Source organism: Ailuropoda melanoleuca, chromosome 8, assembly GCF_002007445.2.
Source record: "Ailuropoda melanoleuca isolate Jingjing chromosome 8, ASM200744v2, whole genome shotgun sequence".
In the NCBI taxonomy this organism is placed as follows: domain Eukaryota; kingdom Metazoa; phylum Chordata; class Mammalia; order Carnivora; family Ursidae; genus Ailuropoda; species Ailuropoda melanoleuca.
Window position 1 is genome coordinate 122196387 of NC_048225.1, and position 26143 is coordinate 122222529.

The following is a 26143-nucleotide window of genomic DNA, read 5'->3' on the forward strand; positions in this document are numbered from 1 at the left end:
CCAGTATACCCACAGGAGGCACAGCTTTAAAGCCGCGAACCCCACAATTACTCCAACCCTTTCCAGTTTGAAATCACGAATGTGAGTCATCTAGAGAAGGAATTATCTTCCTCTGAGTTTTAATTAAAATTTCACCCAGGCATTTCAATCGATTTTATTTCAAAACAAGGTTTTTCTTGTAAAACCAAAGGGTACAAAGATGGGGATGAGATGAGGGCTTCAGAGGGGAGGGGAGTGGGGGATTGGGATAGGCTGGTGATGGGTAGTAAGGAGGGCATGTATTGCATGGTGCACTGGGTGTTATACGCAACTAATGAATCATGGAACTTTACATCAGAAACCAGGGATGTACGGTGTTATATGCAACTAATGAATCATGGAACTTTACATCAGAAACCAGGGATGTACTGTATGGTGACTAACATAATATAATAAAAAATATTATTATTAAAAAGAATAAAAAATAAAATAAAATAAAAAGATGGGGATGAGATGGAAGGAGATAAAAATTGTTTCTTGTTCACCAGCATTAATGGAACGTAGCCAGGAAAAATGCCTAGTGTAGGGTCAAACAGAGCCCGAGATGGGATTGACATCATCAACATGTCAGAAAGTTTTCTTTTCTGGATGGGGTTGTTTTTGACATTAAATTCATGTCAGAGACATCCAAGTTGATTCTTTTTTTTTTAATGTTTTTTTATTATATTATGTTAGTCACCATACAGTACATCCCGGTTTCCGATGTAAAGTTCGATGATTCATTAGTTGCGTATAACACCCAGTGCACCATGCAATACGTGCCCTCCTTACTACCCATCACTAGTCTATCCCATTCCCCCGCCCCCCTCCCCTCTGAACCTCTCAGTTTGTTTCTCAGAGTCCATAGTCTCTCATGCTTCATTCCCCCTTCTGATTACGCCCCCCTTTCTTTATCCCTTTCTTCCCCTACTGATCTTCCTAGTTCTTTCTTAAGGGGGGAAATATAATGATAGGTTTGAGCTTTCGTTTTGTTTGATTTTCCACTTGGTTTATTTTATTCCCATATGTGTGAGTAAGGAGTGGGGAGGAAAAGGCAAGGGGGACTGTTTCCCCCTTGTTCCAGGAACTCCTGAGGAGAAAAACAAATGTAGTAACAGTGTTTATCCTTGCAAAAAGAATAAAAGGTTTCAAGTGGTTTCAACTCTAGCGTCCAACAACTCTTCATCCTGTAAACTTTTTAGTGTTTTAGAAAAAGAGATGCAATCATAATATTCATTCTCTGTATTCCCGCAAACTCCCAATTAAACCAAATGGACTTCTGCCTTATAGACTCTCTTTAATGTCTGATATTTGAACATATAAGAAGCCAGGAGTCGAAGCCATCAAAAAAAGTTTTAACAAAGCCCTGAATTCCCTTTCTCCTTTATATCCCCAGGGCAAGTACAAAGAAAAGCATAATCTGATGAACTGGTATGTCTGTCTACCCTGAGGAAACGCACTATAGTTTTCTATAGGCAATGTTACAAATGGCCATGGATTTCCAGATCATCCTACAAAAATGTTATTTAAGCAGTGATACCGATGAAACCGTACTGGGGTTCTGATTCATTCTGGTTTTAAAAGGCTTTTGTGGGATGTCTTAACAATTTAACCACCGTTGATAGATGGTGTTTTTATGGGAAAATACTTCTTGAAAGAGTTAACAAGAGAAAAACTTGAAACAGATTGAGTTTGTAAGAAAGGATGCCACCCATTTACACAAAGACCGTCTTTGAAGGCACCTTTCAGTCGTTTTACCCCCTTTTTTGGTTTTCCTCCCAGAGCTGCCCTCTGCTGAGTGCTCTACGGTCTCCTCTGTCATCCTTCGGTTCACCAGGAAGGGTAGGCAGAGTGAGCCAGCATCGTCGAACTTGGCTTTCTGCTCTCCCTAATCACCCTTTACACTCAAGCCATACAGGATTACTTCTGCATCCTTCCCAACAATAGGCACATTCCCCCCTTTTTGCCTGGAAGGTCTGCCCTTTTCTTGTCCACCTGGCAAACTGCTGTTCCCGCTCTGCCTCCTCCGAGAAGTCCCCCTGATTTGCCCTTGCAGGCCAGGGCTCTGCTGCTCTCTGGACATCCTCTCCTTGAATAGCTGCTTGTGATCACTTACAAGTTTGAGGCCCCAGTAGGCTATCCGTACCTTGGAGGCAAGGACCACATGTTGTGTTTATGTGTTTACTGTCTGCTGCTGACACAGGAAGCGCGATCAAGAAGTAACGGATAAATGAAATTTTAAAACACTCCGCTCCTTTGTTCTAATTACCCCTTCATGTCCATCCTATTCTTTCACCAGGCAATCAGATACAAATAGCTCTCTACCTTTTCCAAAAGCAAATAGCTCCAATGGAGCAAAAGACATACGGAGAAAAAAAGAAACAGAAGTTGAAAGGAAAAAAAAAAAGAAAGAAAGAAACCACCCAAAACTTAAGAAACCAACCAAACAAAAAACCAAGCATCTGAGACACGTTCGATAGATAATCCTTATCTAAACGTGGGTGAGTGAACTACTGAGTAAGGTCGAGGGTGAAAACAGTTGTTGCATGAACGCTGCCCTTAGGCGCACAGAGTGAAGGGCATCTGGGGACCGGAGGAGAGCGTTAACAGATGAAGGTCTGCAAGAGCTGGCTGCGACATTGTGACCTGGCCCCAAAAATGGACCTGGCGTTTCTGGCCTCCCTACTGGACACTAGCCAGCAGAGGGTAGCCACAAGTATTATATACATTCCCCCCGACCCCTTTTCCTTACCCTTGTAATGTTTTCTTTCTCTTCCAGATAAACATTAAATGGGTGATTCTTGTCTCCAGAGCTAGAACATGGCAGGTGGTGGGTGTAGTAATTCTTAGTAACTTGTGGGAATCTTTTTGGATGTTTTAATTTGGTACTTGAAGCTAGGGAACAGGGTTGAGCTCAGTTGGAAAAATGATTATGCAGTTAGAACTAACTTTGAAGAAGCAATATTATATGCCAAATGCTCTGCTAAGTGATTCACATGCATTCACATATTTAATCATCACGAAAAAGAGGATGTACTATTTTATCGGTCCCGTTTTCTAGGCAAAAAAAAAAAATCCAAAACATTAGTTAATTTAAGCAACCTGCAGAGCTTGGAATCAAAATGACACTTATTCTTATTCTCGTGTGTCATGTAAGCTCCCCCGCGGAACTTGCCCGGTTTCAAGCACAGTGCGGTGCTTGGGTGAGCTCGATCTGCTGGGGTGTGGCTGGCTCTGCTTCAGCCAGAGAGAGGGTTCTAGGGAAAGAACGGACGCAGAAAGAAATGGAAAGGAAAGACATGGTAGAAGTGACTAAACCTAGATCATAGTTTGAAAATTATATTTATGTTACCAAAGGAAACTATGATAAGATTCAATATTTATAGGGTTTTTTGGTAAGGCATGCAGTCCATTTCCTTCATTTTTTTCTCTCTGGTATCCATGATTGTTAATCTCACATGTTGTATTTACTTAAATTGTCTCATCACTGTCTCCATGTGAATGGATGGGCAAAATCTATTTATAGCAGCAAAACCCTAGCCGGCCACAAGATGAATCCCATCACCACTCTTGAAGATTTTGGTTAAGATTAGCATGGACTTGGAGATAAATGTTAGCAGATTTGTGAGGAACAAATTCAAGATATTTTTTGTTGACGCTGGTGAATGTTTCTGAGTGTTGATGGTGTCGCCATGCATTGTGCTGTCCCAGGAGGTCCAGGTATTTAGGACTCGATGATTTTTTTCAAACAGTCTACATCTAATTAATGGCAGATCTGGGACCAGAGCCCTCAGAAGTCAGGTAGGCAACGCAGTGAGTAGCTCACCTTGAACTCTGGAGTCAGACGGTGTGGGCTCCGGTCCCATCTCCACCACAGACAGGCTGGGTCATCTTAAGGAAGTTATTTAAATACTCTGACTTTCAGTGTCTTCATCTGTAAAATGGGAATAATACTATAGTATCTGTTACATATAAAGTGAAAGAATACATGCAAAACAGTAATTAAGAATGAAATGAGATAATGCATATTAGCCAGGGACATAAGAAGAGCTTGATACATGTTAATTATTAGAACGCATGTGTTCTCATTTCTACATTAGTATTCTTCCTGCCCCAGCAGTAAAAATGGGGATTTGTTCATTATTGTTTCTCTGACACAGAAAGAAATCTGCTTCAGATCTGTATGCTCATATGGTGTTCCCATTCCTCCTTCTATCTTTTCTTTCAGGGCCAAGGAGATTAAGATCAAGTTGGGAATTCTCCTCCAGAAGCCAGACTCGGCTGTTGACCTTGTCATTCCATACAATGAGAAGCCGGAGAAACCAGCCAAGACCCAGAAGTGAGTCATGAGCATGGATTCCACTCCTTTTCCTCCAGAGGGTGGTTATTTCTCAAGTGTATAGCACCATCCCTCATCTGGAGAGCTCTCCACTCTCGATTACTCATTGAAGATCATAAGACCCCTCAGAGAGTTGGTTTGTAAATAAGCATTTTTTACTCTACTATGTCTGGAGCATAATATCGGATACCGTCAGGTTACTTAAGCAATAAAGAGAAGGCCCTGCCTTGGGACCTCGTCTGAGAGACAGACCATACCTTATAAAATGGCACCAGCCTCCTCCTCAATCATTTACCACACAGAAGCGTGACAAAAAATACCTATTCACCTGCTGCCTGGGGGTCAGGTAACCCCTCCTGACCCAGTTACTTAAGATCACTGGACGCTCACCTGCTAAGGAAGGAGCCAAGGCTGCTTCGTCAGCGGGAAGATAGAAATGGAAACATTTCCCTCAGGAAGATGCTAAGACTGGGGAAGACAATTTAAGCCTAATAGCTTCTTCTCCAAAATATGATTCCTTTAGGGTCCAACAAAGGGGCAGAAGTCTGTTCCTTGACAGAGGAATGAATTCTTGCCCGGCCAACTCTATTTAATGTACATGAAGCGTTTTTAACCCCAGCGCATAAATTAGTCTTCCTGACTGGACTTCTGTAGCTCTCTCCCGTCTCCCCCACTTTTCCACACGTGCTTCCATCAATGTAGGCATGGAGCGAAACTATAATTCTACAGAGTCAAGCTGTTACGGCAGTGAGGGCAGCTCCCCGTTTGCAGGGAGTCTGCTGTGACTTGGTAACACTATCCGCAGCACACACACGACTTCCCACTGTTAAAATCCTTCCCCCCGGACACCCTCCATCTTCCCCTTCAAACATTGTCATGGGTGTGAAAATCAAGAAAGGAGAGTGGGAAGAAGGAAGGGCCAAATGTACTCGAATTCCTTCATTCTGCTATCTGAAATCTTCGAGGAGATCTCAGAAGGGCGGTAAAAACACAGGAATCCCTTTTAACCTCCATTTCTTTTTAAATTTGACATCTGTATAAACTGGCCAATCTTTTCTTGGTCCAAAGGACCTTCAACTTAATACAGCTGGATTGGTTGGGAGATAAAAAGATGGATTCTTCTGTTTAAATCTTTTTCCCTCAACCTAAGTGGATAGTTCCATTCTCCTCTTATTACCTGAAGTGATCCCCAACAGGAAGTGAGGCCTAATTGAGTTTGTTGCATTTAGAAAGCGGAAGCTAATTCAGTGGCAAGTGGCAGGCACCAGGCACTTGTGGGGAATAAGAACCACATTTCATAGCAGCAACAGATCAAAAAAACAAAAACAAAACAAAAAAAAACCCTATTTTGAAGTAAACAATGTGGTGATTATAGATCTGGAGGAATTCACTTTTAAAAATATGGTACTACTTTTCCTGCTTTGATTCTCTGCTTTAATGTTCCACACAGACACTTAGCTTTTTGGCTTAACAGGGATTCAGACAGAAGCAGTTTGGAAGGAAAGCTGGGTTGATATTTACTGGATGATTTTCTTCTCTTGTCTTCAACCTCCTTTCTTTTTCCAGGAGTTAGTTGGAATTGTTTTGGGGAGAAAAATCCTTCATATCCCTAGAGACTGTTTGTGTGTCCTTATTTGTCACAGTGACCACTGCAAGCCTTTCCCACCCTCTTCCCAGCCCTAAACCCATTTCACCTCTTCGGGTTTGGCAAATGTCCATGCCTTCTAACTAACAGGAAAAGACTGTGTTCTGCATGAGCTCAGTCTCTCTTCTCCCCACTTAAAATTTCTCTGTATTTTTGTACCCATGTTCTTCTCTCAGAGAAGAAAATAAACCTCCAGACTGAAGGTATTTTTAACCCTCTCATCTTAAAAAAAAGCAATCCCTTTTGTAAAAAGCATTTTCTGGGGCACCTGGGTGTCTTGGTTGGTTAAACTTCCGACTCTTATTTTTAGCTCAGGTCACGATCTCAGGGTCGTGCTATAGAGCCCCATGTCAGGCTCTATGTCAGGCTCTGCGCTGGGTGTGGAGCCTGCTTAAGATTCTCTCCCTCCTTCTCCCTCTGCCCCTCCAACCCTGTCTCAAAAAAAGCATTTTCTATTTTTTAAGTGTTTTTATTTTTCTCATTAGAAAAACAGAAGCCGAAAAAAATAGAAAAGAGTTTCCTATATCCCTCCCACCCATAGCCAGCGTCTGTTACCATTTTAGTATTCTTAATTGCCCTTCTCCCTCTGGGCCCAAGTTCCACTCTGAAAAAACTCTCTCGGCCCTCACTCCTACTCCTCTTCCTTTCTCTTGCTTTCATCAGCTAGTTCTAGAAACAGATTGTGTCAATCAAGAAGAGACCGTCAAACAACCAAAGCACCTATTAGGGTCTTAGGGATGGCAATCTAGGAGACGCCGAGTCGACCGAAATTGAAAATGTGCTCCCAGTAGCCAGCGTGAGGTCCAGGCTTATAAAGGCAAAACCCACAAGGCTATGTAACTTGTTTCGGAAGAACTGTGATTAATGCTGGCAGACTTCTAACTATTAATGCATGATTGGCTGCTCAGCTAACAGGTGTCACATTATCTCCATCTCAGTCTGAAGCAGAAGGATGTGCTCCAGGAAGTGGTCCGGTGCGACTGACAAGACTCAGTCTGGAGATGGGCCCCACTTCCTCAACGTCTGCTCGACTCTCTTCTGAGTGACTCTCAGCGATGCTGGCTTGGTTTTGAATCTCCTTTCAGAAAAGCTGCTGCTTCCAGGATTTTCTCTTCGCTCTTGCTTATCCGGTTTAAACATTACTACCCACTGGAACCCTCTCTAAATCCTCACCTTTGACCCGTTGCCAGCATTTGGTTCTGCTCAATGGTTGGCCTCCCAAAAACTCTCTTGCTTCACTCCTCCAAAAACTCTCTTGCTTCACTCCTAACCCTGCCTTCTTCTGTCTCTCTAAGGACTGCCACTTTTGCCCACCTTCTCCATACATGAGCATTCCCCAAGGCTGTGCTCCAGGTCCTCATAATGAGTAGTAAACAAATCAGTGCACCCCATGAATTTCGTTTGCGGTAACTATTACCATGGCTTGTCATAGAATCAATTGTGAAATGTTCAGGAGCTGATACAGATAGTTTATTTTATATCCTAGATGTTCCTTTTCCCCCTGCTTATGCCACTAATTTTTGTTAAAGCTTTTATTTATTTGAGAGAGAGAGAGAGGGAGAAGTACAAGGCAGGGGGAGGAGGCAGAGAGAGGAGCAGACTCCCCGCTGAGCTGGGAACCAGATGCGGGTCTCGATCCCAGGACCCCGGGATCATGGCCTGAGCAGAAGGCAGATGCCTAACTGACTGAGCTACCCAGGCGCCCTGATACTAATTTTTAACTACATTTTGCTGGTGCATTTCACCACTTTATACCTCTAGAATGTCCTCCACACAGAAGCAGGACCCAGCCATGCACAGGGGAGCAAGGTTACCAAGTGTTCCCATACCCATACTGTCACCAGGTGAACTGCAAAGCGGGCATCACAGCCAGGATTGCAGCTCTATGTACTATGTTTGGCCCACAGAGAGACAACGAAAAGTGGCAGGTGTTTTTTTATCTGCATCCCCACCCTCGGCACCCAGGTCACTGTTGGCTGTGGGGTAAGGGCTTAACAAATATCCATGAATGGACTTGAGAGGAGTCATGACCGTATTGCCCTGTGGAGAAGGAAGGGAGCGCAGACCAGGCACTAAGTGCCAATAAATAACTGGAATTTCATTTCCCTTGTCAAGAAGAAGAGCGTGTGGGAACATTACCAGAAGTGTTTAAACGTGTGCCAGGGACTGTGTAGATTTAAAAAAACAAGGAAAGGAAATCACTGGTGTTTAGAGCGGTTAAAACACTTTCCCATGGTTACAGCTTGGGAAGCGTCAGAGCTGCCAACAGGAGCAATGGTTCATGGGACTAACATTTTTGAAATCAAAGTTTCGGGTCATTTATGGCTTTCTTCAACCAGACTGACTGTGGGACCACGGAACCATCATGACTGTTTGCATTGGACGCATGCTTATTGCAGCCCTGATTAGTGCTGTGGGGGGTGTGCCCTCGGAGAGGTGGAACAGGAGAGATTCTCCATGACCCACAGACTCTACCTGTAGGCCGTGAGTGCATTGTTACCATGTCAGAGAGCCCACAAGTACACAGGGAAGAGTATAGGAAAGAGAGAGAACGCTCCCAGTCGAGACGGTCACTTCCTGGACCAGTTGGCATTTACACCGGGCATTATAAAACACACAGCTAATCATCTCTATAAATGTTGATTTTGCCTTTCATGTGAACTGGCTTCCTGCCCCTCCCCCCACACCCGCACACAGAGACTCCATGCCCACTCTCTGTGGTCAGTGATGACCTTGCAAACCAGGGCACTTATTGGCCATTTAGATCTGCATCTAGCTTGTTTCCAAAGAAGTCGGACTTAATAAGGGCTGGCAAATTCTGAGAATCAGGACAGGATGAACCTCTGTTACCTCCTGGTTTGGTAATCAGAACATGGGGCTTTATGATGCGGGGCATGCGTCCCGCTCAACTGTGTCCTTCAATCAATTTGGACTAATTTACCCCCCAGGCGGGCTCTGCACATGTCCTTTTCAGGAATTTAATCTTGGCTGTGACGTACCGTTGCTACTGATCATTAGCCTGGTTCTAACAAGACCATTTGGGACAAATTGGGTCGGGTAGCGTGCTTAAGTTTGGTGCACCTGCTTATGTCATTTCTTCTTCCTGTGCTCGTCTATACTAACCAGAGGAAAGGAGGGGGATGGAAGGTGATTTCATTTCACGAGAATATTTATAAAATCAGAAAGAGATTCGGTGAGTAGGCAGGCCTTCCCCTTGCTCTGCTTCCTTTGTCCAGTTATGTAACGTCCTGCTGTTTCTGTCAACAATCAATAGAGCCTTGGTGTGTGTCTATTACGTGCAGAACACTGAGCCCGCTGTAGTGAAGAAATTAAGATGTGTAAGCCCTGATACTAGAAATGTAGGTAGGAAATAATATACACATAGGAAGAGAGTTATAATGAAGAGCCAAAAGGAGTTACGACCTCTAGAAAACGAGCTCTTTTCTGGTTAGAAATAAAATATGGCAGAAAAATACTTGCATTCCCTACTTCATGTCATGTCTCTTTCCTGTGCTCCTTTATACGAACCAGAAGAAAATAGGGGAGGGAAGGTCGTTCACTGATTAAAAATAAATTTCCGAGGAATTGGTGTGGAGCTCTTGATCGTTGATCCCTCTGTTTCTAGCCAGGAAAACAGGAACCACGTGAGGTTTTTTCCACCATGTTTAATCTTCAAATAGTAAAAACGTAAAGCTTTATGGAAAGTCAAACAATTAAGACGCCAAATCTGTACATATCCTGCAATGAAGAACAGGGAAGTGAAGGCAGTAGTCACAGCACTTCAGCCAAAAAAAGCTACTGCCATCTTGGACTCCTTACATAAATAAAGTGACGCTGTATCTAAGCCTGGACAGCCCAGGGAAAAGTGGAATTGGCAATTGTCTTACCAACCTCAGCTGCTAATCTGAATGCTTAAAACCCTGAGATATTATTAAAACACACACACACACACACACACACACACACACGGAAGCAGGGAAGCAGGAACGTTCCTGGACTGTCTGAAGAGTAGATTAAAAAAAAAAGGCGAAGAGCTAAGGAAGTTCCAATTTAGGAAAAACACCTTCATTGGCCTTACTATTCCAATACATGCCCTGTTAGTCTCTTGATTTGACAAGGGAGAACCCACATCACAATGCAAGAGTTAGAGCAGGGGAGCCCCGGCAGAGCACAGTCAGCCATTTTTCCCAGACAGCGTCAGGTGCCCTGACGCTCTCCTGCTGTGAGAGAAGCATTGGTGGTTAGAACGACATAACTGCAGGGTCTCTGCATAGATAAATGGTAAAGTAACAACAGCCTAAGGGGAATTATGTGTTGGCTATTACCTTCTCCTTGTCAGTCAGCATTTACAGCATTTATGTACAACATTCGCGTTCACGATGTATGACCACTTTTCCTCTCAGAAAGAGAAAATCTTTTAAAAATCATTATCCTATACTCACTGGGCAGGAAAGAGGCACCGAGATTTTTAAAAATGGAGACGTACCATGATCACATTTCCACCGTGAGCAGCCTCCCACATTCCATCTTCCAGCAGCCTTACTGATGGCAGTGGGATGGGGACGTGGAATCAAATGCCCTTTGCTGATTAAATTGGGCAGGTAAAGGGGTAGAGCGGAGCTCTGGTGAGGCAGAGAACGTGAGTTCTATCCCTATAACGGGGCGACTGGATTTCATTCAGTTACATTTGGGGAAAAAAAGGTCACACTTGGAGATACTGTCATGGGATATATAAGAATGTCAAGACACAGCTTCATAGCAAATAGACTTTACTTCTAAAAAGAGAGAGACCTAAACAGATTGTTCAAAAGGAGATGAAAATACACAATATCGGGGCACTTGGGTGGCTCAGTTGGTTGAACATTTGACTTCAGCTCAGGTCGTGATCCCAGGGTCCTGGGATCGAGTCCCACATTGGGCTCCCTGCTCAGTGGGGAGCCTGCCTCTCCCTCTCCCTCTGCTGCTCCTCTTGCTCTTGCTCTCTCAAATAAATAAATAAAATCTTAAAAAAAAAAAAAAGAAAATATACAGTATTGATGTGTGAAAGGAAACCCAGACCACCAAACCTGATTGTTAGAAAGAAAATAACTCAGGGCGCCTGGGTGGCACAGCGGTTAAGCGGCTGCCTTCGGCTCAGGGAGTGATCCCGGCGTTATGGGATCGAGTCCCACATCAGGCTCCTCCGCTATGAGCCTGCTTCTTCCTCTCCCACTCCCCCTGCTTGTGCTCCCTCTCTCGCTGGCTGTCTCTATCTCTGTTGAATAAATAAATAAAATCTTTAAAAAAGAAAGAAAGAAAGAAAGAAAGAAAGAAAGAAAGAAAGAAAGAAAGAAAGAAAATAACTCAAACTCCCTTGTCCTGAGGATGGGTCACTGGATGTATCGTATCTAAGGAAAGTGGTTCCAAGACATTGACAGTGAATGTGGTTAATTCCCTTCTCATGGCTGTTGCTTTTTTCCACCCCCCCCCCGAATGCTTGATTTAGACCCTCGCTGGATGAGGCCCTGCAGTGGCGTGACTCCCTGGATAAACTTCTGCAGAACAACTGTAAGTTGGAATTGTCTTTTATAAAAGGTCAGGGCAGAGACAGAGGCAAAAAAAACACCTTTGTATTGCCTGTGTCCTTCTTCTCCAATTCTGACATTTCTTCCATTTTTCAAAGTGGTCTCAGCAAGGGAAGGATGTCAAGGGAGTGTGGTCATCCAGCCCATGAGAAGAGGAAGGTCTACTTGCACTGGAAGACAGACAATGTGAAAATAAAATGTCCTGAGGACTCGGGATTACACGTTGTTTTCCCGTCTGTCTTGCTTACTCATGTGGCTTGACCCGTGTGCTTAATGTTTTCATCAGTAAAAGAGAGATACTGCCTTTTCCAGCTTAGCCTCAGAACGGCTTGACAAGGGTTGGCCAGAGCGATGTGCAGGTCACTGGATAAGGAAGCACGGGTTGGTGACTATGTCCCAGTCCAAGCTGCTCTTCACTTCTTTTGTGGCCAGACATGGATTGTCCTCTCCCCCAGCCTTGGTTTCCTCTTCTGGTGCTTGCCTTTCTATCTTCATTCAAGACATGACAAAAGTGCCTGCAAGAGCCCGTTTCCAAACTAATCCCCATACACCTGAGCACTACTTGTCTTTCCCCTAAGGCAAATCCCTGCCAATTCCCAAGGCCTACGGTTTCAAGTTCAAGTTTCCAATGTTCAAGATTCTCCAGGATAACTCGATGGCTGGTCTGCAGCCATACTGAAGTGTTCTCTCCTCCCTCGGGAATTTCTGCATGCAATCCTTTTGGCTGGAACACTTTGCATTCATATCTCTCTCTGTCGAAATTCTTCCTCTCCTATAAAAGTGAATCTAAACACTGAAGTCCTGGTCTTTCTTGGCCATCCAGAATGATCTCGCTCTGAGCTATCAGAGCATCTGTCTGCACAACTTTTCTCCTGCTTAATACTTGCTACCGTGTACTTTTTCATAGGCATCTCCCTCCTATGATACATTATAAACTCAGTGACAGCCACGTCTCAATCTTTGGGTCTGAAAAATCTCCCAATAAGAAGCGCACAATAGGGGGAGAATAAATTTGTTGAATAGTTTGTTTCAAGAATACGATTCAATTTAAGATAGCGAACCCATATTTCTCCATCTTTACCCCAAGAATGGCATATGAAACTTTGTTAGACGCTTTGCAAAAATAAGGATTTAAAAAGTATTTCTCACCGGAGTATCATGGTCAATAGGCCCAGAGTAGATAAGCAAAGAACATATGTTGAATTGTGAATGAAATTATTTTTATGTCTTGTTTTTGGTAGGGAAGCTTCTGTTCACCTGAGATAGAATCATTATCTTACATCTGGAGGCAGAACAGCCAAACTTCGACTTCATAACTTTCTTAATCTTATCCACTTTTGATTCTCTCTGTATTGCTTGTGGCAAACAGAATACCCTGCCCGGACACATATAAAGTGTTCAGTAAATGTTTGTTGACTTAATGGGTGAATGAATGAATTCATTCATTAATATGCTGGACCCAGAAACCCCATGAGGTCCACCAAGAGAAAAATATATATGTTTATCAATTGACTTATTTCTTGTCTTACACAATGGTTTTGGGGCCAATTGCAATCTGACGGAAGGTATATTGATGCATTATGAATGCTCAGTATCGTGGGTGCACGTATATCTTGCTATGTTCAAGAAACCCCGAGAATTAGCAGAACTATTTTCATGTTTGCAAAACCATTAAGGAGAAGGGTATATATTTATGTGCCCATATACAATCCTTTTCAGTCACCCTAATCCTTTGGTCCACATGTTTATATGTTTCAGGACTGTAGGAGACAGGGAGCTATTGGTGTAAGAAAGATAGGGGTAAAAGTTAAGCCAGAGTCCGTGTTAACACCTTAGCATTTGTGGAGAGACTGAAGTCTTTCAGGTTGCAAATAGATAATTACCATGGTGTGACCTCGAGGCTGAGATTCTCACAGTAATGTTTTCTACTTCTCAATGGGGAAAATATATATTCACGGGTGTGTGTTTGCATAGATATCTATATATAATATTCACATTTCACTTAATTATATATATTTAAACATTACATATGCATATATATGTGTTATATAGTATGTATCTGTGTATATGTGTGTATGTCCGTATAATCTTTTTTTAAAAGATTCATTTATTTGTTTTAGAGATTGAGAGTGCCCATATAATCTTAAATTCTACATAATTATCCTCCTAAGTAATTAACACTTTTTAAAATATTTTTTTATTATATTATGTTAGTCACCATACAGCACATCCCTGGTTTTTGATGTAAAGTTCCATGATTCATTAGTTGCGTATAACACCCAGTGCACCATGCAATACGTGCCCTCCTTACTACCCATCACCAGTCTATCCCATTCCCCCACCCCCTCCCCTCTGAAGCCCTCAGTTTGTTTCTCAGAGTCCATAGTCTCTCATGCTTCATTCCCCCTTCTGATGATAGAGACGTAGTGAAGAGAAGGGCCATATGCACCCCAATGTTCATAGCAGCTCTGTCCACAATAGCTAAATCATGGAGGGAACCGAGATGCCCTTCAACAGATGACTGGATTAAGAAGTTGTGGTCCATATATACAATGGAATATTATTCAGCTATCAAAAAGAACGATTTCTCAACATTTGCTGCAACAAGGACGTCACTGGAGGAGATAATGCTAAGTGAAATAAGTCAAGCAGAGAAAGGGATAAAGAAAGGGGGGTAATCAGAAGCGGTAATTAACATTTTTAAAATTCGGGCAATTGATTTCCCCAAGTGATAAGTGGAAATGCGTTTGATAATCATTCAGGTCAAAATTCTTCCTTTGAAAGGGTATCTCTATATTCAAACTAGCTCAAGTGAAAAGGAGGGGTTCTGGTATGAATAGAGAGATCTCACGGAAACAAAGGAGAGCCACGCCCTAAGGGAGGAAAGGCCATTAGTAAATAAGACAGCCTCTCTCTCTCCAAGTCTATCTTGGAGACTATCTCTCTGTTTATTTTCCCATTTTCCCCTCTGCCCTGCTTTTCTCCATGACTCCCCTTCTTGCTCCGCCTCTCTCTCCTGCTAGTTGTCTTTGCTCTCTGGTTCTCTTTGTCTAGCTATCCCTAGAGAAGGACTAATGGAAAGATTGTCACGCCCAAATAATTCTACGCTGGCCCCATCAACCTTCAGAACAACATTTGACCTACTCTCCCAACACCAGCTACTGTGCCTCATGAATAAATTTCAGCCAAACCTCAGCAACTTGGTTCTCCTGAGATGTTTTTATTTGACTAAAACTAATAGTCTATAATCAGAAATCTCTAACCTTAGCTGTGATTGATGCAAAATAGGCAACGGAGAAAGATACATTTGAGAAATTGACGCATTTGAAATACCACAATCCCTTCTTGCATGTTTGATTGGATAAGCGAAACCATTTCACCTTGAGAAGGGGCACCTAAGCTGATTTATAAAGAACGTTTGGCATTCTGTTCTGCTAATCTAGGATATTGACTCACAATTGATAGAGTTCCCAAGTATTCCTTAAATCCACATTTTTCTTGAGTGGAAATGAAATCAGTTGGTACCTAACCTCTTAAAAATAAGATAATTAACGTGCTACTCAATCTTCTTTTCCAGCTAACAAGATTTCTCTTACCTTTCCTCCTTTAAAAAATCATTTTTAATCCTCCAGTGTATTTGACTCTGTTTTGAAAGTATGTCAATTTCTTACACGTTTTGTGTTCAATTCTGTAGGTGACGCCATCTGTTTTCATTAAGTCCATGGGACAAATAACCAATGTGTTGTTCATTAAACACAAAAACAGATTGGACCTGGGAGCTTAAGTAAGACAGTGACATTAAATTTCTCCATGTGACTGTCTTTAAAAGCAGAGGAGGAATGAAACACAATCTAATAGTAGCAAAGATTTTTTGTGAATTCTTTTTTTCCCAGGAGCTCCAAAAGGTCAGAATATTTCCTGAGATACCCTTGAGATCTGGACTCTACCATGGGGAATGGAAGAGCCTGGACCTAGCCTTCTCGTGCTTTCTCTCTTTCTCTCTCTTGCTCTCTCTCTTTCTCTTTTTTCCTATCTTTGCCTCCGCCTTCTGCTTCTCTCTCTTTGGATTCCACTATTCTCCCTTCTCTTTTCTGGCTCATCTATGTCCTCGTCTTACTGGCAGCCACAAATTTCTTTGAAGCAATAATGATAATGATATAAGCAAGAACTTCCATGTATTATTCACCATGGACCAGGCACTGTCCAAAGCACTTTGCATATATTGGTTTATTTAATGAGTGTAATAATTCTAGGACTTAGGTACAATAACAATCTCTATTTTTCAGAAAAGCAAACTGAGGTTAGGTAACTTGCTTAGGAAACAAAATATTAGAGTGGTAGCAGAAAATTTATTTTTCTTCTAAGTTTCTGTTCTTTGGTTCTGTGACTTGAAAGCAAATGCTTCCCTTAATGGGTCTTATTTACTTCAGCACAAATCTATTAAATGTTAAGCATAGGGGTGCCTGGGTGGCTCAATTGGTTAAGCGGCCAACTCTTGATTTCAGTTCAGGTCATGATCTCAGGGTCATGAGCCCCATGTTGGGCTCTGTGCTGAGTGTGGAGCCTGCTTGAGATTCTGTCTCTCTCTCTCCCCTCCCGCCCCTCCCATTGGCCCCCTCCACCCACTCACACTCGCGCTCTCTCTCTCTTAAAAAAAAAAAAAAGTTAGGCACAGATTTAGACTAGAAGGTGGGATGTGAAAGAGAGGCAAAAGTAAATAAAACTCAAACCTTGAACTGAAAGAATTGACTGCCTCTCGGAGAAGAGCAGCAGGTAAGCGACAGTTTCAACAAAGTGAGCTCCTCCCTCATCATGATAGAATCTTCGAGAGCAAGTGCAGGGTAGTATACCTCCCATATGAGGCAACATTTCAGTTGGGTTTTAGATGGTGATTAGAGACTAATTTTAAATTGGGAGTGGATAATAACGATGAAAGCCAGCACTCACTGAGCGAGCTCTCCTGTTCGACACCATATGAGCTTTACACGAATTACTGACTCCTTACAGCAACCGTATCAGGTGGGTTCCATGAGTATATCTGCTCAACAGATGAGGCAGCAGAGGCTCGGAAAGCGTGCCAAACTTGCCCGAGTTACCGTGCTTCTGCGGTGCGCAGGGTCCGCCGCATGCAGCCTTGACGCCAGAGCCCGTGCTCTGAGCCAGCGAGCTACGCAGTGGCACCTACCAGCTGCCTGTTCATTGAATTTCACTGTCTTTCCTCTAGGAGAAGAGATTTATTCTAATCTCGTTTTCGATATTTTTATTATACCAAACTGCCTTGGCTTTGTCTAACACTCCTTTTATTTTCAAAGGAAAATATAGCCGGCTTCATTTTGTTCTTTGGTAGGGCTGCTACACTATTTTGCTGGGATGTCAAAAGTGACACCATTCATTGGGGCCAGCTCTGGGACTATAATGCGGGTCACCCCCCAGACTACTGCCACAAGACCAGAGGTCAGGTGGGCTTCCTCTGCTGCCTGAGTACCGGACACCTGCAGAGCTGTGTTGACAAGTATCCTGAGGCTCTGTGCAGGCTCAGGGGGGAAGAATGCGGGGATTTACGGAGATGTGTGTTGGGGGCTCCCTTAGGGTGCAGAGTGGGCTGGCAAGGGTGTGCGCCAGAGAAGATGTGTGTGAACTTTGCAGAATAGACACATTCCTCCTGGAGTCGATTTTGCTCTGACCCAAGAGAACTTCTTCAGGGGTTATGGGAATTGAACAGAGAGTATTAGGGAACAGACCAGTAGAAACCCAGAGGCTAAGAAAGAGAAGGTATCTGGAGAGTGACTTGAGGTCCTACCAAGGGGCCATCCAGAGAATTCTCAAAAGCCAGTGGAGAGAAAGAATAGCTTTAAGCATCTCCCAGACCAATAGAGTATAAAGCCGTTTAATGAGTCTCTGTTCAAAGTGAGTGCATTGATAAAAAGCCTTGAAATAATGTAGAATTCAAGGAGAGTGACAAAGCCAGTACCCAGGAAATGGATTTACTTCACTGGGAAGTTATTTTCCAAGCACCCCCCACCCCCAGATGCCTGGTAAACGTTAACATAGTTCTGGAGTCCTGGCATGTGTCCTCAGATCATAAATAACAATACTTGGGAGGACTGGGATTTTATCTGTACCTTTAGATGTGGAATGGGTGATTCAGAGTGCCTGATCGGTTGTGGAGACATGGGCCGGATGAGAGTAAATTGGCCACAGACTTACCCTGTGAAGTTATAGTTTCCTCCACAGTCTTGTGTGGGCGCTCCTCAGACTTCATTCCTGCTGTCATTTCCAGGCAGCAAAAAGTGCCTGGGAATCTTTCCATTTCAACAAAGACTATCTGACACCTTTTGTTTAAGAAACAATGAAAACTTTAACCATGACAGAGAGATTTAGACCTTCTTTTAACATATATGTTGACTCCGGTGTCACTAAATTAGAACAAATGATGCCAAAAATATAGTAAAATCCTTAGTAAAAAAATATATGGGCAGGGAGAGAGGGAAAACACACCTGATTTTATCCAGACGCATGTTACCAAACGGTTTTATAGTAAGCTAGGTTTCTAGAGCAAATTGCTTATCATGCCTACCATTCATCACCCCCAGATGTATTTTTAGATGTTGAACAATTAAAAAAAAATTTTTTTTAGGTGAACTACCAAAAGTGGGGATTAAAATGCAAAGTGTTTTGTGTAGAGCCAGAAATTGCCGGTGTGGCTAATCTAAGTTAATTATCACTTACCCATTCTGTTTCTTTGGAATGGCATGTGGTTGCAGGGGACTGTGAGGGGCATGCGGACAATAAAAATGTATTGAAGGTAAATTGAAAAAAAAAAGACAACCAAAGATGCTGCTTTAATCATCGCACGCGCTATATACACGCTGTATGAAATCTGTGTGTCTGGCGAGGATGAATGAGTGGAAGCTGAGAGTCTATAAGAAGCAGGACAGAGAAATAGTCGAGGGAAAGGCCAGTAGACTGAAATGAGGTCAAAGGAAATGAGTTCACTTCATGCATGTGTTCCCCAGGACGGATGAATGGCGAACGAGTGTCTCCCGATGGGAGCCAGTTACGACGACACTGGACCCTGATGTATTTACTGGTGACAGTCGTCCTGCTTCTGCCCTGGGAGGCAAAGTGACACAGAGAGCTGGCCAGTGGTTGTGACAGTCTGTGCAAAACTGGAATTCTTCTCCCCTCCCTTTGGAAATCTACTTTCCTTGGATAATACGTGGACATGGGTTCTCTCTATAGATATGCGTTTGTTGGACTTCGGGTTTAAAATATATATACACCTAGTTTTAAAAATGAGGAAAATATTGAACATACAGAGTGATTTTTCCTTTATTCCTCTCTAGTGCCTTCCTAAATCTTTAGCTTGCCTTCTACTCACCTCTCACTGTGCAAGTTAAGAAAGAAAAAGAAACACAGGGATCAGGCCCAAGAGCCCCTAGTAGACGTATTTCTATACGGGCTTATGTATGTATACATATATTACAAGTATGTAAACATATTTTAAAGTAAGCTGAAGTCTACAGCACACTGAAAACACAATCACAAGAGTTGTAATTAAATGAAATTCAGTATGTTTTAAAAACTGACCTATGATTGATGGGCAGAGTAAACTACTCAGGGCTTTGTAACTTCATTGGGTCCCTTCCCACCCATCCTCACATCTCAAACTGAATGTCCCTTTCTCATGGGGCCCTCCCTAAACTTAAAATGAGCTTAAGACCCTTCTGTTACTCTGTGACTATCTTTCATATGGTTTTTCCTTTGTCGTCTCAATGTTGTTTGTGTTTCTTCATTTTCTTTCTACTTTTCCCAGACTCTGTAAGCTCCATTAGGACAGGAACCATGATGACTTGACTTACCACAGTGACTTATCAGAGTGCCTGGAGCATAATATCTACTCAAATATCATCGTAGGAAAAAAAAAAAAAAGGATTGTAAGTCATTTGCACGTGATAATCAACATCAGTATTACACTGCCAAACCAAGTTTCAAATGTATTTTTTTCTTTTTGGTAATTGCTAAGTATCTGAACGGCATTCGCACTCATAGGATTCCTTGATGCTGTGTACGGATAACCCTTCATCACCACATACAGACCGCCTGCGTTTGAACCCCGGCGCTGCCCCTTACCAGCTGGTTAACTAAGAGCAAGTGACTTGACTTCTCTTATTTCATTTGTAAAATAGGACATTAATAGCACCTGTCTCATGGGTCTGTAATGAGAGTAAATGAGCTAACACTTGTAAGGTTTTTACGTAAGCGACAGAAATACGTAATAAATGACCCGAGGCTATACAGGATATAGCGTTCGTTAACAAGCAAGCAAATGTATAATAAATGTGTAATACATGTTAGATAAATTTATAATACATGTATGTATAAATGTAGTACGTATGTATTTTTCCATCCAACCAATCTTTCCCTCGCTAGATGGACTTACCAGCTTCAAAAGTTTCCTGAAGTCTGAATTCAGTGAGGAAAACCTTGAGTTCTGGCTTGCCTGTGAGGACTACAAGAAGATCAAGTCCCCTGCCAAGATGGCTGAGAAGGCAAAGAAAATTTATGAAGAATTCATCCAAACAGAGGCTCCCAAAGAGGTAGGTCTGGTGGGTAGGTGGGTGAGCGTGGCCATCGTTCTCTGAGCTGGGCAGCAGAGAGGACGGGAACTGTGCTCCCGGAGCATCGTAAGCAGTCAGGTGAACGGACACAGACATCCCAATCCCAGGCCTTCCTCCACGTGTGACTTCGGACGGGTCCCTAATTAAAGTTCTCCCATCCTCGGTCCCCTTCGCGGGAAACATCTCACATACATATATGCAGATGTGCCTAGAACATGTTTAAAACTGCAGCTGTTGTGACTTTAAAAATTCTCCAAGTCTTGTATTTTGAAGGAAAATTTACCAGTTCCTGTTGACACGTAGCCGATTGGCCCACATGACACACTTGAACAGCAAGTAGCAATCTCAGTTTTCTCTCTCTGAATATTCACCTCAGCCTTTTCCCAGCAGCAACTGGTGGGGAAACACAGTGGTAAGAATTGCAACTAAGATTTTGAAAAGAGAAATGGCCGTGCATAGTTCAATATGCAGATAATTCATACACTGCAAATTGTCGTTTGACCATATCTGAAAGTAATGCAGTAATATTTTCCTGGCTCAGCAAACAGATGAATATTTACCAGAATGATTCATTAGAGGAGGCCAATGCACGTAAAAGTAATAGATAAATAGCCGTTATTCGTTGCTGGATACAACATGTTAGAGTTTTAAAGACCTCTCTTCTTTTTAATTTTTTTAAGACATTTATTTATTTGAGGAGGGGGAGAGGCAGAGGGAGTTGGAGAGAGGACCTCAAGCAGACTCCCCGCCGAGCGGGGAGCCTGACATGGGGCTCGATTGCACGACCCTGAGATCATGACGGGAGCCAAAACCGAGAGTCAGTTGCCCAACCAACCAAGCCACCGAGGCGCCCAAGACATCCCTTCTTTCACATATTAAGATCAGGAAAGAGCTTTATACTTCTTTGGTATTCAACCATCCTGAGTAGAATTGCCTCCCTGGCTCAGTATATACTCAGTGTAAGAGAAGGAAGAAGCATGGCTTCAGCGCGGCCGGAAGAATAACAGACGGGGAACAGAGAGGTGTACACCACGGCCTGTCCCTCCTGAGCGTTAGTGGGCATGTGACTTGACCTCACTGGGCTCGGAGTCTTCACGTGAGAGGCAGGCCCTGGACGTCAGCTCTGAGGCTGCCCTGTATCGTCTTCCCGGCCCCTGCAGAAAGCACTTCAGCCCCTCTCACCGCGGAAATCTCACCAGTCTCAACTCCTCCATCCTGGACTTTAGAGCACAGTTCGTGCCCCTGTCCAGCTCATTCTGGCCTGGCACTCCCCCATCAGGCTTTTGTCCCTGATCCCTGCAGCCACACCAACATCCTCTAAGCCCAGCTAGTTTTTCTCAGCCCCGAGGACCTCTAGCAGCCCAAGAGAGATCTGAAACGTTCTCCAGTGTTCCAATGCAGAACCACAGGCCGATCTGGATGTTTTCTTTCTGTTTTACAGCCAGATAGCTTAAGGGTCCTTAAAGCACACAAGATGATAAACAGTGATTTCCCTCAAATCACACCCAGACACGTCCATGCAGACTGTACACCGCACAACTCTAGGGGACCCTTCACATGGACCCTAAAATGAATGGTGTCCCCAGAAATTGTGCAGTGTGTCGACACAGCACTCAGGACTTAAAAGCCACAATGCCCTCCAACACCGCAGTCTACTGGTTAAAAGCTACATTGCTAAGCTTTTGAATCCTCTCTCTACCTTCGGACCTTGAGCAAATCACTTAACATTCTGCTCCTCAGTTGAAAGACGTAGATGTCAGTTTCTGCCTCAGAGTGTGAGGTTAAGTGGGTTCACCAGCACGGAGCCTGTTAAAGTAACGTTCCCAGCAAGGAGCCTGCACAGAAGAAGAGCTCAATAAACAGTAGCTGCTATTCTTATTGCTATTCTGTCAAAAGCACCATTTCCTGGTTTGTTTCAGGAAAGACCAAGTTTCCTTGCTCCTCCAGAGCCATGCACGAGGTCCTGGGTTCTGGGCAGGATTCCTCTCTCCTCTTCACTCTCTCCATCAGGCGTGAAACCAAAAGCTGTGGAAGAAAGGTTGAGGGATTAGGCATCAGGACACTTGGATTCAAATTCTGAGTCTTGGATGCAATTTATACGTCTTAGCTCTGTGACCTTGAGAAAGCCACTGGAGCTATATATATATATATATGTGTGTGTGTGTGTGTGTGTGTGTGTGTATGTATCGTGATGATTCAGTGCGGTATGCACGTACTAGCTGTCGGTGGAGGGTCTGACACCTGGCAGGTGTCTAACGCTGCTTGGATCTTAATCTGACTCGTGCGTGTCTTGGAGCGTCCCTTGCCTTACCCCATTACCTATAAAACAGAAATGATGTTTCTCACTTTTTATGACCCTCTGCCCCTCATGTGTTTTATGGGGGACAAATTCCACTTCCCTCCCCACCCGTCATCAAATCCTGCAACCCGTGCTGACTCCTGGCCCTGTGTCCTGGCCCACAGGTGAATATTGATCACTTCACAAAGGACATCACCATGAAGAACCTGGTGGAACCTTCCCTGAGCAGCTTTGATGTGGCCCAGAAGAGAATCTATGCCCTGATGGAAAAGGATTCACTGCCTCGCTTTGTGCGCTCTGAGTTTTACCAGGAATTAATCAAGTAGTAATTCAGTTGGGCTATGACAATCACCCTGTGAGTTCTTTCCTCCTTAATAACCCTAGCATTTTCCAGCAACCTGCATATCTTCCCATAGCAGCTTCGTTCAAAGACACCCAAACAGGGAAAATCCTAGGGAGTGTTGCTTACCCTTTTCGTGCACTTTGTTCCGGTTGTTTATCTATTGTCTGAATGCCTTCCTTTCCCGGGGTTCTTCTTCCTGTCCCGATCTTAATGAAGTTCTACTCAGTGTGTTCTTGTCAAAGCTAAACAGAATCACAGAAAAATTCTGCTGAAGGCAAGCAAATATAAGACAAGAATATGATATCATTGAATGTAGGTCTGTTTGGTTTGGGTAATGAATCTGTGCCTAAACTGGCCTGAAAAGAATGTGGATGTAGAAAGACCAATTTCAAGTGAGATTAATTGATCTCATTTGTTGCTTTCATTCTGACCCAGGGGCAATCACCCCTGTATTTCTGACTTTGGTTAGTAAAAGGCGAAACGGATTTTATGAGGCAGCCATTATTTGATTTTTTAAGCAAATACATTATTTAAAATATCAATTTTCCTTTTAGAGCATCTTTGTGCTGGCTGGAGATCACTAACAAGATATACGAACATGAATGTGTCATGTTTATACAAAATGAATATGAACACAATCCAAATTGAGTCTTTATACCTCTCTCATAATTCCCCCCACCCAGCTACCATATTCTGTATTAAATCAATGACCTGGCAACGGAGTATTTAATAAATGTATATATGCCTCTTGTATTTAGGCCCAATGTTTCAATTTTCAAATTATTTTAAATCCATGTGAGTAGAAAATTCCAAAATTTTCAACTTCAATCATGTCAAATAAAACAGATGCTGTCCAGCACAGTGTCCCTTACCTCAGTATCAGGAGATCTATAAGCTAAAATGGAAAAATTCTGTCAAGCCTAAAATGGTTAATTACCCTATGATGCCATCTGTTTGTTTAGTAAATGACAATTATCTTCAAAATACCAAATTATCTTTAGAAAAATTAATTTGACTACATGTAGAGGCTTTCTAAGTAAGACAGAGTTGCAAAGGACCCTGAATTTTGCAAAATAGTGTGACTTTTTTTTTTTTTTTGCAACCCCATCTTGTCTCCCTATTTTGCTCCCTGTGTTAGTGGATTGTACTTACCCTCAAAGTGCACGTTTATGGCCCAACGTGCCTCGCACGCAGCTGACTGATAAGTCATGATTTTTTAAGTAGGTTTAATCTTTTAATTCTGTCTTTCATTATTAAAGTCTTGCTAGATTTCTTTTTTTTATCCTTAGTAGATTTGATTAAGTAGTGATTTACATAATTTAGTAATAAGGAGAAGCAAGCTAACCATGTACCAGGCTAACCAAGAGGGAGACGTTGAGTTCATTTTGAAAGAAAGTGTCTGTGAAGGGATGAATAAAATTCCGAAATGTTGAAGGAGAAGATCATATTATTTAGTCTTGTATTTCCCCCTTTCACATTCCTTTCTCCTCCACATACTCCTAATTTTTCGTGTTTGTGGCCCATGTATTCTGTTGTTTCCTGAGAATACTGAAAGCGAAGCAGCCGTGTCACTGTAGTGTGCAGGCGAACGCTGGCGGTGTTGGTTGGCTCTTCTCTGTGTTGGCTCTTTTGAAGGACAGAACGTCCTCCTGAATACTTGCCATTTCACATTCTGACAGCGGGTTGGAGTGAGTGGGCCCACTGCCAACAGTTGTCAGTGTGGTAAGTGTCCATTCATAGTTGGAAATATTGCTCACTTCATAGTCGACAGCTAGTCCAGTGAGCATCGAGAAGCCCTCCCCACATACGTTTGTGTAGAAGTGATACAACTCAGAGCAGAGCCTCCTGGCACCACCTTGCTCAGCATCCGTCTACACTGCCCAAATCAGTATCAAATCTCTAGCCCTTGACTTTCTCACGCAACTAGAAATGTTAAGAACCCAAGCATCTAGGCGAGTTATTGTTCTTGGATGCCAAAGCATTTTTAAGCAAAATGTGAATTGAATTGAAAATTCAAAACTTTTTTTTTTCACTTGGTTTCAAAGAGCCGAATGTTTGAAAATGCCCAAGAATGTACTAGGTATTACGGAGCTCACCAGATGGTTGACGTTACACAGACCCAGATCAACTGTATTCTCGAACGGACTACACACCCTATGTCAGTGGGTAGGACTTGTGAGTGGGGGTAAGGAGGGCCTTCCCCTTCTCATAGGCTGAACTCAGGAAGCAAAGGGCAGGAAAAGCACCACCATGAGGGCAGTCGGCGAAGGAAAAAAAAGATTGAATCCTTTCCAGTCAAACGATGGCATGTAATATATATATCTGTATATATGATTTTAAATTTATAGTTTACACACACATTAGAAACTCTTCTAACACATGAAGTGATAAAACTAAGAGGAATACAAGTATCACAACCCAAAATGAGAAAACACACACATCACAATTGCCTGAGAAAGGTTCTTTCAAATCTTTTTAAAGTGTTTTTAAACTTGGGAAAAAGAAAAAAAAAAAAAACAGTGTTACTGGGAGTTTCCACAGTAACACAAAGAAAATAACATTCTTTTAGTTCTGGGAAATTAGAAAAACTGGGATGGTCTTTCCAGGAAAAAAAGAAATGTGTAACCTCTCTTTATCACTCCCTCTCCCTCCCCACCTCCCTCCCCACTTTCTCTCGAGTACATTGCTGGGAAAGCAAGAAACTTAATGCAAGAGTCCTGAGGTGCTTGGTGCTTTCATTTTCCTCCCGTGTGGAAATGGAACTACAGGTGTGAGTGACCCGGGAAGCAGAGAGGTAGCGGAGCCGAACTGTGGCCGATGGGAAGAGGAGTATACACCCAAGATGAGGCCAGGGAATGGCCCACAACCTAAGATTTTCCGTCTGGGTTTGATACAGTTTGGGGTGGGCGTCCGTTTAGGGTCCAAATTGGACCAGAGTAAAGAGTTAGACTGTTGGTTCTAGAGGAAATTAAGGGGCTGTGTCTATCTACTAAGGCAGTGCTTGTTCACGTGAACAACACACAAACCAACACCGTGTACTCTTCTCCCAGACAGACCTTCTGAGATGGAGAACTGAGGCCTTTCAGTCCCTTTGCTTTCACATCAATAACATCAAACGTGTGGAAGCGTTTACTCCCCTTCCCCTGCCAACTCCAATTCTCTATCGTATAAATTATACTATGGGCAGAGTTCAGTTTTTAGTGCATAATGAGAAAATCTTGGTGAAAGAAATTGTTTTTATTTTTACCCTCTACAAATCCATAGATTTGCTAGGCTCATGGGTTCTCTCTCTAGACTCCATTTCAGGGGTTATT

At 42.9% G+C, this 26143-nt stretch overlaps 1 protein-coding gene across 1 annotated transcript in view; it reads left to right on the forward strand.

Moving 5' to 3' along the window:
• Positions 1-25685, forward strand: part of RGS5 (regulator of G protein signaling 5) — a 43837-nt gene extending 18152 nt beyond the window's left edge. The window contains exons 2-5 of the mRNA XM_002920096.4: positions 4247-4357; positions 11488-11549; positions 20000-20166; positions 22651-25685. Coding sequence (XP_002920142.2) covers positions 4247-4357; positions 11488-11549; positions 20000-20166; positions 22651-22812 — 502 coding nt within the window. The 3' untranslated portion in view covers positions 22813-25685. The remainder of the gene's footprint in view (positions 1-4246; positions 4358-11487; positions 11550-19999; positions 20167-22650) is intronic.
• The last annotated feature ends 458 nt before the right edge of the window (positions 25686-26143 follow it).